General features: G+C 36.0%; 1 protein-coding gene across 1 annotated transcript; it reads right to left on the reverse strand.

Moving 5' to 3' along the window:
- Positions 1-1778: 1778 nt before the first annotated feature.
- LOC109163949 (protein NRT1/ PTR FAMILY 7.2-like) lies at positions 1779-7066 on the reverse strand. Its single transcript, XM_019312682.1, has 5 exons — positions 6913-7066; positions 6062-6197; positions 5704-5921; positions 3892-4451; positions 1779-2997 (listed from the first exon to the last, which is right to left on the reverse strand). Exons 1-5 carry the CDS (start codon positions 6940-6942, stop codon positions 2103-2105), a joined length of 1839 nt encoding a protein of 612 aa, XP_019168227.1. The 5' UTR covers positions 6943-7066; the 3' UTR covers positions 1779-2102.
- Between the last annotated feature and the right edge of the window lie 3911 nt (positions 7067-10977).

Below are 10977 nucleotides of genomic sequence, written 5' to 3' on the forward strand. Positions count from 1 at the left end.
ACAAATTCATCTTCCCGGTGGACTTTGTAATTATAGACATGGATCCCGACGTGGAGGTGCCCCTAATCGACGACTCTTCGAATTTTCAACTCTTCGATCTTCAACTTCTCGCAGCTTCAAATCTTCAATCTTCTCTGATCTTCTTGACTTCTTGAAGACTTACTTCTCAAAGGTTTACTTCTCCAATCTGTCTTTTACTTATCGTAGTTGTCTTCTTGGAAGCTACTATATTGACCTTTCGAAGCTTTAAACTATCCTAAGGTTACTTCTCGAATTACATTTACTTCCCGGTTAGTAAATTTCATTCTCTAAGGGGGGTGTATTCAATCATGACTTTTATAGAGTTTTAAAGACTTTTAAAATGATTGATTTTAATAAACTTTGATTGACTTTCATAAAGTCGTTCAAAACTTTTTAAAACTTTATAAGACTCTATAAAAGTCTATATAAATAACATTCATAGACTTTTATCAACTTTTTATTTTAAAAAGTCTACAATAGTCATTGAAATACTAAATTAAATACATCCCTACAAACTTTCAATGATTTTGATTCTTAACATTTATAATTTTCTTACAAAACATATATATTATATATCATAAAATTCTTCTTATTATATAGTTCTTCACCCAAATCTAATATTAATAATATATATATATATATATATATATATATATATATATATATATATATATATATATATATATATATATATATATATATAAATTATACTTGATATATTGCTAGGTATCACGCAAAGAACTATTATTTGTAATAGCAATTTGAGACAGCGAACAACATCAATGTGCTACTGTTTGCAACCCCCAAATTGTTATTGCGAACATACAGTAGTTCACTATTCGTAGTAACATGTTGTTAAAAAAATAATAAAAAAATATATATTACGAATATAAACATAAAAAGAATAAAAATCAAAATATATACATATTTATATGAATATTATGAAACATATACTAAAATTTGACGATGAAATATTTGCTTTGTTAATGTATTTAGGGAGAATTAGAGAAAGTTAGGGATAAAAAATTCATAGAAAAAATAAAAATCAATATAAACAAGCAATAATGAAGTAAAAATAATATTATTTCGAATTTTTAGAGGAAGATTGTAAAGCTTAGGAAAGAGAGATAAATTGGTAGAGTTTAGGTATGAGGAAAATATAGGATAATGAAGAAAAAAAATAATTTTATTGAATTTAGATAGGTTTATAAAGTTTAAATATGGAGAAAAAATAGAGTTTAAATAGAGAGAGAAAACATTCAAAGTTGTCAGAAAGAAAATTTTGAAATCTTGGGGTTGATGGTTGGATTTCAACTATTTATATTTGAGAAGGAAAAGTCTACAAAAGTCCTAAAATTAAAAAGTCTACAAAAGTTCATGACTTTTAAAGACTCTTTAAAAGTCTTAATCGAATACCACATGACTTTTAAAGACTCTTTAAAAGTCTTGATTGAATACCACCTGACTTTTAAAGACTCTCTAAAAGTTTGAATTGAATACCTCCAAACTTTTAAAGTTCATAAAAGTCTTTAAAATTCTACGAAAGTCATGATTGAATACACCCCCCTAAGTGAACATTTTAGATTTACAATTTGTAACACTATTGAGTTTAAAAATAAAAAAATAATTGGAGACTAAAATTTCGGTATCATCAAAATCTAAAATATACTTGTTCTTAACACTCCTATATTTACTAATCTTTCCAACTTTTCCATTGGATTGCATTTTAAATTGATGGATATATTAAACAGAAGGCCTGACTAAAAGATTATATTAGGAAGATTAAAAGCAAAGAATTGAATAATAATCAGAATACATATCATTGAGTTTTGAGAATTGAAGCTTCTGTCAGCCATGCATCCTCTACCAGAAATGCAACCCTCAAAGCATCCGGTGCTCTGCTTAGACAATGCGAAAATACACATTTCTCTAGCTTCCTTGCACTCTTCTCTTCCTATAATATATATATAATCTCATTTGGATCTACCCTTATTTTTTTTTTTATTTTAGCATCATATATATTACCCCTCTCATAAAAACCAAAGGAAAAGTTCTGTAATTAGCACTCACCTAATCAAGTACTAATTAAATGTAGATCGATCTTCCTGCAGTTTGCTATCCCCAATATTCTTTAAACATGAGTTTCTTTCTTCAAACTCTATGTACTTGTACCACTTTGCGCATAGAATATAGACCACGAAATCAGCTGTTGTTAAGGCTGCTAATAGGAAGTAAAATCTATCCAAATGACCCTTGTTGAGGTTCCCAGGTATCCATCCAGGCATCCTATGAGTAGTCGAAATTCTCATCACAATGCTCACTAGCAAGCTGCTCACATAGTTCCCCAGTGATATGGATGTCATGCAAAGCGCACTCGCGAAGCTCTTCAACCCCTCGGGGGCCTGCCCGTTGAAGAATTCGAGTTGTCCAACGTACATGAAAACCTCGGACGCCCCAATCAACACGTACTGCGGTACTTGCCAGAAGATGCTCAAGGAGCTCGGGCATCGGGGGCAATCAGTGCTTGCATATTTTAGCCTGAAATGTTCCACAATCCCGGCTGCTACCATTGCCATTATGGCTATGATAAGCCCCACTCCCATTCTTTGGAGCTCGGTGAAGCCTTGTGCTCTACGCGTTTTCTTTAGGCTGGCAATGAGGGGGTCGAGAATGCGCCTGTAGATGAAAATGAAGGCTGCAACGCTGAGGATATCGAAGCTGGACATGCTGGCTGGAGGGATATGGAAGCCGGCGATGTTGGTTCTCATGGCGGCGCCTTGCTCTACAAATAGAGAGGCCATTTGAGTGAAGACTACGGAGTAGAGGATTGTGCATAGCCAAATTGGAAGAAGCCTTAGTATGCATTTTACTTCTTCCACTTGAGTTACACTGCAGAGACGCCACGGATTAATGTTTCTCTCTTCTAAGTCACGGACACTCTCCTTTGTTGTAATAACGGCTGCTTTATCCAAGAATCTACGCAAACAATTTCATGTATGTTAGTATTGCGCGGAAACATGAAGGGCCAAGTTGCTCACCAAATAGCTCAAGATTGTTGGGTATAGGTTTTCTAAAAGTCAAGTCTAGCATCCTCTTTTTAAAAATATAGTGTAGGTTGTTAGGCAAGTATAAGAAAATAAAATTGGACATTTGTTATTAATATTAGAGCTTTTGGCGTAGTAATAAACATTTATTCTAACAATTAAGATTTAATTGATGGTAATCATATGTATTTGTTGGACGGAGGCCGATAAATGACCAAATCCAGAACCCAGTGACTATTAGATTATTAGGCGGAGACATGTTAGGTCCAATACAACTAGGGATGGCAATTTGCCCCATCCATGATGGGGACCTCCGATTCCCGTCCTGATGGGGACGGGGATGGGAAAAAAATTTCGAGGAACGGAGACGCGGGGATAGAAATATATCTAATTCCCTGTCGGGGACAGGGACGGAGACGGGAATACCCCTCCTCGCCCCGTCCCCGAATAATGTTATAATTAAAAATTATATATATATATATTTCTTTATTTATTTATTTATAATATTATTTTTTAAAATTAAAATTTAAGTTTTTAGTTTTAAAAATTACTAAATTATACAAATTTAAGATTTTGATTTAAAGTTAAATGAGGACGAGAATCTCACTCCCCGCCTAATTTTCCACAAGGACAGGATAGAGACTATTTTCTATTCTCCGCTAAGAATGGGGACAGGGACGGAGTTGGGATTTGGGGACGGGAACAGGGACAGGGAGTATACTCCCGCTCCTGTCCCGTTGTCATCCCTAAATCTAGTAATATATAAGAAAATGAAGTTGTGTCTTCGCTATAAGTTCCGACTTTTGTCAAAGTAACAATTACTTACTTAAATCCTTCGGTATGGAGTATTTTTCTGGTGCTAGAATCGTGTTCCTGGATTTCATAGAGACGATGATCATCGCCATCTGAAGGGAGGTGAACATTCCATTTTCTGGCAGAAGCAACAAGAACTTGGGAGAATCTTGAAAGAGGGTTGCCTTTGGGTGCAAAGTGACGGTATCTGGGCGTGCCAACAAGGAAGAGGAGTAAAGCCAAAACGGCAGAGACAGTGGATGCCCAGAATCCGAGTGTCCACATGCCCTTGTCCTCGAAGTAGACAAGAACAGTGTTGGAGAAGAGAGAGCCGAGATTCAATGCCAAGTAGAAGTAGCTAAAGAAAGCCACCTTCGACACACTTTCATGGGCGTGGTCTCCGTCGAACTGGTCGGACCCGAATGTTGCTATGTTGGGTTGGTAGCCACCGTTCCCGAGGGCAACCAGGTAAATCGATACATAATACACTGCGATATGGATCCGAGAGGGGGACCTGCAAGGGGTGTTTTCGTCCCCACACCCCTTTGGCTTCACTAAGAAAATGAATGAAAATATTGACACTGATATTAATCCCTGCAATATAATACAAATTTTAATTAGCCTTTTTTTTTTTTTGAGAGCATATGCATATCACATCACTTATTTTAAAATACAATTAGCCTTTTTTTTTTTTTGTTATATATATTTGGTAAATAAATATGAGTTTTAATTGTTTTTATATATTTAAAACGCCATGAAACATAGCGATCCTGTTTGGTAAATGGTTGTTAACTGATAGCGGTTAGTTGTTAACTGATTGAGTTAATTAGATGGTATAATTAGTTGATAACATTAGCTGATTGTAAAAATGTGTTTGGTAAATTAGCTGTTAGTTGATAGCTATTTGGTATAATTTCTTTTTCCAAAAAGTTAATTTGAACAAATTTTTGAAATTTAGCATTTTGGAATTACAAAAAGCTAATTAACCAAACACTTATATTAATTTTTTAACCAAGTCAAACCATTAATAGCAGTCAAAATTAATTTATAGACTAATTATTTTACCAAATTGGGCTAGCATCTAAAAAAAATTATCAACTTTCCATTTTTTACTTTTAGCCTTTTTATTTTACCAAAATGATGTCATCAACCTACATAAGAAATTAAGAACTAGTTTTACAAAAGATTTCAATGTTGTTCTAATCACCTATCTTATCATAATTCATTTTCCAATTTCTAGGGTTTAGTTTTTCAGCTCAGTATGTCAAATGGAGTTAGGGTGAGAGCTTTATTTGGATTATCTAAAATCAAACTAGGGTGGACGTTTTAATTTTTTATTTAAATTATTTTTTCAGTTCGATTTGATTTGAATTTTAAATTTAGATATTTTAAACTATAGTATGTGTGAATATAAATTTAATTTAAATATTAAGTGTATTAAATTGTATCTATGCCCAACTTGAAATTCAAACTAAATCAAAAATCTTTAAAATATATTATTGTGACATGATAATTTTTTGATCCTTTATCTAAATGAAAATGTTCTAATTAATAAAAAATGACTAAAAGTGACTTTCACCTATAAACCTGGGACTAAAAATGAAATGAACTTTAAAATGAATATAAAAATTTTAAAGTCATTAAAAATTTAAGTGTACCTAAACTAACCCAAAATAATTATTAACCAAACCTCCAAACATATCATAAACACTATTTAATTATTTGGTTATTGGGCTTTAAAATATCACCTAAACCAAAATAATGCCTGCCCAAAAAGGTGGCTTGGTAGTGAAATGACAAGATTGGCCCTGCGCGGAACTTGAAAGTAAAAGAGTGAGTGACTCACGACAACATAAATGAGTTGGAAGATAGCACAAGTTTTGTATCTTCCCCAATAGGAATCACTGAGGAAAGCTCCGAGGAGGGAGAAGAGATAAACAGTCCCTGTCCATTTGCTGACGTTATTGGCTGCGTCAGCATTGTCTTGCCCCATCACTCTTGTCAGAAACAACACTAGATTCACTCCTACCCCGAAGAATGCCAGTGTCGCTAAACCTTGATTCACTGAAATTATATACGGAGTATATATTATATAATTTTTTATTTAAAAAAGAAAAAAGAAAAATCAATTTAAATTGAAAATATAATATCAAAGTATTATTGAAAATAGAAAAAAATAAAATAAAATAAAATTTTCCACTTACCAAGTAAAAGTACACCGGCAAACCAGCCTCCAGTTGCAGATCGGAGTGCAGGGCGGCCGTAATGATCAACGGTTCCATCGAGGGTGCACTCTTCTCGGGATGCCTTCTCCTCATCCCTCTCATTCTTAATAAAAAACTATTAAAAAAATCAGTTAATATGCCAGTGATAATAATAATTAATAGGAAAACTGTTTGATATGGTGAAGTGATTATCGATCAGTTCATAGTAACGTATATAACCCAATGAATAAAAAATGAGAAAGATTGACTTGAACAGGAGGAAAAATGTATGTGAAACTATCTTGTCGAGATAAGTGGGACTGCTGATACTTGTCGGGTATGAATTAAATTAGCTTTTTTCGCAAATTTAATCAGATTTAGGAAGATGAGTCTCTGATTTAGTTATTTTGATTTCTAACATTATATATATAAAGGTGAGTAACGCGGACAAACTACTTTATTGAGTGTACACAATCTAATACATGAATGCACACAATATATTGTCGAACATATCTAGATGATATGATGGTGGAGACCAGATTGTGTGTATTCATATAATAGATTGTGTGCACTCATACAATTTTCACGTTCTAATTAAGTAAGGCATGGTTCTCATATGAACACAAGCCTAACCTCTATATATATATATATATATATATATATATATATATATATATATATATATATATATATGTGTGTGTGTGTGTATAGTTGTTGCATGCATAAGAAAGCAAAATTGTTGTTATCCAATCAACTCAGCTAAGGGTTGCCATGCGATGAAGTTTTGAATGAAAATAAGAAAAGAAAATGTGCAGCATGCATGGTGCGGCAAGCTAAGAGAAGAAACTAACCATTTTGGTGATATTTAAGAAAGCCGCCATTGTTGTATGCTACCGTGAAAGTAAAGAAAACCGGCCAGCTTTAATTACTAGGCCGGAGAGGGATCGGAGAAGATGCTTATTAAGAGATGTATGTATTCAGAGAGTCCTGAGAGGGAAGGGGTGGTCAGGGAAAATATACACACATACACAGCTATATATAGAGAGATCAAGGATTTTATATTGAATAAAAGCTGAGCTGTGAGTAGAAACTAACTCAAATGGATTGCTTGGGGGAGTTATATCTGGGAGGAAATTAAGTACAGTTTGGAACGCAACAACATCGGGTGACAAAGCAATGTGTTGGAAGCGGCTAACTTTGACTACGTGTGACAATTTAGTCCTATATATATATATATATATATATATATATATATATATATATATATATATATATATATAGGTTCAGGTTCATGTGCATTTAAGTGTTTTCCATGCGGTTGTGCGAGTGATTAATGTACGCGAGTTTTGTACTTAATGTGCGTGAGTCTTGTGCTTAATGTGCATGAGATTTGTGCTTAATGTGCGTGAGTGTGTAATGTTTAATGTGCGTGAGTTTTGTGCTTAATGTGCGTGAGTCGTGTGTTTAAGGTGCGTGAGTTTTGTACTTAATGTGCGTGAGTGTGTACTTGATGTGAGTTATTTTTAAAACTTAAGGTGCGTGGGTTTTTGACTTTTTGTGCTTTACATGCGTAAGGCTTGTACTTAACATGTGTGAGGTTGTGTTCTGAAGGTGTTTTGTTTGTGTGCTTAATGTGCGTGTGTTGTGTACTGCACGGGAAGCCTCAAATGCACATGATCCCTCCCATATATATATATATATATATATATATATATATATATATATATATATATATATATATATATATATATATATATATATATATATGGGGCGCGTTCAGGTGACAACGGCCGCCCATGAGAGAAATAAGAATCACTCATAGCTATCCGCTCATCCATGTGTCCAGATCAACGAATTATATGTAATTTTAAAATAACGATGTGGTGGTATTTTCGTAAATAACTCGAACTTTGGTGCAAGTAAATGTGTTACAAGTGCAAGTAGCTGGTGTACCTTTGCAAGTAAAAAGTGCATGTAAAATCACTTACAAGTGCAAGTAATTTACCCTGTTAAAATTCATGCACGTTAGGTGCACCTAGTTATAACGTTAGGTGCACTTAGTGTAAACTTTACTTGTACCTGTAATACATTTTACATGCACTTATAATACATTTTACTTGCACTTAGATGTTTATTTATTTACGAAAATGCCACCGTGTTTTTTTTTTTTTAAATCAGTGTTTCTCATACGTTAGATCTGGACACGTGGACGGATGTCATGCGTTCGGAGTTCTTTCCTGTGTGAGCAGTTTGCACTTGAATGCGATCCTATATATATATATATATATATATATATATATATATATATATATATATATATTAATCATGTATGTTTAAAGATAGATATTCGTTGTTAATACGCAATTAAATGTATACATGAATCAACCTACAATAATTGAGAAAATAAATAATAATTTATTAAAAATGAAAATTAAAGACGGAAGAAATAGGTATTCCCGACTTATCTATCAGAAAAAGAATTGAAAGCTAAGGGTTAAGCTGTAAGGATGGTGACACTTTTGATTTAAATTTGAAACGTGGGTGAAGCAAGTAGTTGATGAGACGGTGGGTGCCTCTCCTGCATATATGTCTGGTCTGATGTAATTAAAACCAGGTAATTTAATGCCAAATAATAGGAGATTATATTCGATTTTTTGTCGACAAAATTATATTAAGGATGCTTGCTTGCATTGAATTGCATGCATGTGTGATCGTGAATCTTGGTCTCCTTATAATAATGCGACTTTAATTTAGTTCTATTTTTGGTACGACATGTGTTCCATTATATTGGATCGCATTTTAGTAACAAGTTTCTGCACCGTACCGCTTTTTAATTTGTTGCTACTTGCTTGTAAAGGTAGGGGCTTATTAGGGATATATCTAAAATGATGACCTCATGGATGACCAACTTAATGCCCAAGAGGCCAGGGTTAATTAGTTTAATTATGGTCAGGATATTATCAATCGTTGAGTGCTCTAGCTTTTTATTTTATTTTATTTTATTTTATTGTGTTTTATGTATGTTTTAAATATGTTTAGTATTCGGCTATTCATATATAGTTTGAAAACTTTTTTAAAATGACAATTTTGATTCTTGTATTTTGATTATGCAGTCACTTTGGTACAATATGATTCTTTTACTAAGGTGTGAATATTCTAATTTTTAATTTTATTTTGTAAAGGAGTTAATTCTAACGGATGCCCTTTGTCTTTAGTGGCAATTTCAAATTTAGTTTTAGATTATCATTTTTGTCATTTAACACCCTAGACTATCATATTTTAGACACTTTTAGTTCTTTCGATGACTTTTCGATCGGGTGAACCCCTATTTTAAGCAACGGTGTTTTCATCTCTTCAATTTATTATTATTATTTTCCCAACGAGTTAATTTCAGCGGAGGTCCATTGTCTTTGGTGACAATTTCAAATTTAGTCCCAGACAATCGTTTTTGTCATTAACAACTTATACAATAATATTTTAGACACTTTTTGTCATTCCAATAATTTTTTTCAGTGAAACCCTTGTTAATGTTAGTATATGTTATTATTATTATTATTATTATTACTGTTATTTCTTTTATGCATTTATTGTATGGTTGTAATAGCTTGACTTAGTGTAGCTGGTTTATAGGATTAGTTAGAGTTAGATATACTCTGTAATCCTGCAGTTACGTTGTTAACGAAATTCCTTTTCCAATCTGGTATCAGACTAGGACTTTTCGATCTCTCTCAAACTCCACCACAAATTCTCCCCCTCCTTCCCGCACCTAAATCAACCATGTCGACGGGGTCCGATCGTACGGACGGTGGAGCTCCAGCTGCTGGCGGTTCCCTCGCCGGGGCTCATCACTACGTCACAATGAAGTTGACATTGAAGAACTACCTATTTTGGCGAATGCAGATCGTATCCTTCCTCCGAGGCCAGGAGCTCCTAGGCTTCGTTGACGGCAGCAATCCGTGTCCACCGGAACTAGTCGCCGTCACACCGGCGTCCGACGATGCCTCCTCCAGCCACGGCACTCCGGCTACTCCGGATCCGGCCTACAAGGCCTGGATAAAACAGGACCAAACCATCATCTCGTTGTTGGTCTCGTCGATGGCGGACGAAACCCTCCACCTCGCGTTAGGGCGGAACACGGCGGCGGAAATCTGGGCTTCCATCACCAGTGCGCTAGGTTCGTCCAGTCAGGCCAGGTGTCTCAACCTCTTGTCGCAATTCCAGATGCTCCGGCAGGGGAACGCGACGACGGCGGATTACCTAGGGCGCGCCGGCGTCCTTGTTGAGGCGTTGCTGCAGGCCGGCCGGCCGTTAACCCTCATGGAGCAGAACCTGTACATTATACGGGGGCTGCGTCCAGAATTGAAGCCGCTTGCAACGGCGTTAACTGCCACCGGAAATCCGGTCTCTATCTCTCATTTATCTGATTACCTGCAGGCTCACGAATTTATCCTGGTTGACGACTATCCATCTCTGGATACTGGAGTGGCTCACACGGCGCTGTACGCTGGACAAGGGCGTGGCACAAGCAGTTCGGCGGGTGGTCGGAGTCATAATCGCGGCGGAGGCCGTGGTTCGGGCGGCGGCAATGGTGGCCGGAACGCCAGTCGTGGGGGTGGTCGTGGTGGCCGTGGGAATCAGCGGTGTCAAATCTGCCGCTCCCACGGTCACACGGCCGTTTATTGTTTTAAGCGGTATACTACGCAACCTCCCGCTCAAGCGCATGTAGCCGTACCCGGGGAGGCGCCGGCGGCCTCCGTGACGCACGCTTCGGATGGGTGGTATCCCGACACCGGGGCCACCGCCCACGCAACCCCCGACGCATCAATGATTGGCACCTCCGAAGAATACGGTGGCTCGGATGTGCTTCGTGTAGGCAACGGGGCAGGTTTGGCCATCTCACGAGTCGGTCACACGTC

Source organism: Ipomoea nil, unplaced genomic scaffold (genome assembly GCF_001879475.1).
Source record: "Ipomoea nil cultivar Tokyo-kokei standard unplaced genomic scaffold, Asagao_1.1 scaffold3054, whole genome shotgun sequence".
NCBI lineage: Eukaryota > Viridiplantae > Streptophyta > Magnoliopsida > Solanales > Convolvulaceae > Ipomoea > Ipomoea nil.

Excerpts from the sequence above, each read along its gene's own strand:
- LOC109163949 (XM_019312682.1), bottom strand. The coding sequence starts at position 6,942 with ATGGCGGCTTTCTTAAATATCACCAAAATG. Across the intron at positions 6,198-6,912 it reads TCTTAAATATCACCAAAATG|TTTTTTATTAAGAATGAGAG; the intron begins GTTAGTTTCTTC and ends TTTTTTTAATAG. Across the intron at positions 5,922-6,061 it reads TGCCGGTGTACTTTTACTTG|TGAATCAAGGTTTAGCGACA; the intron begins GTAAGTGGAAAA and ends ATATAATTTCAG.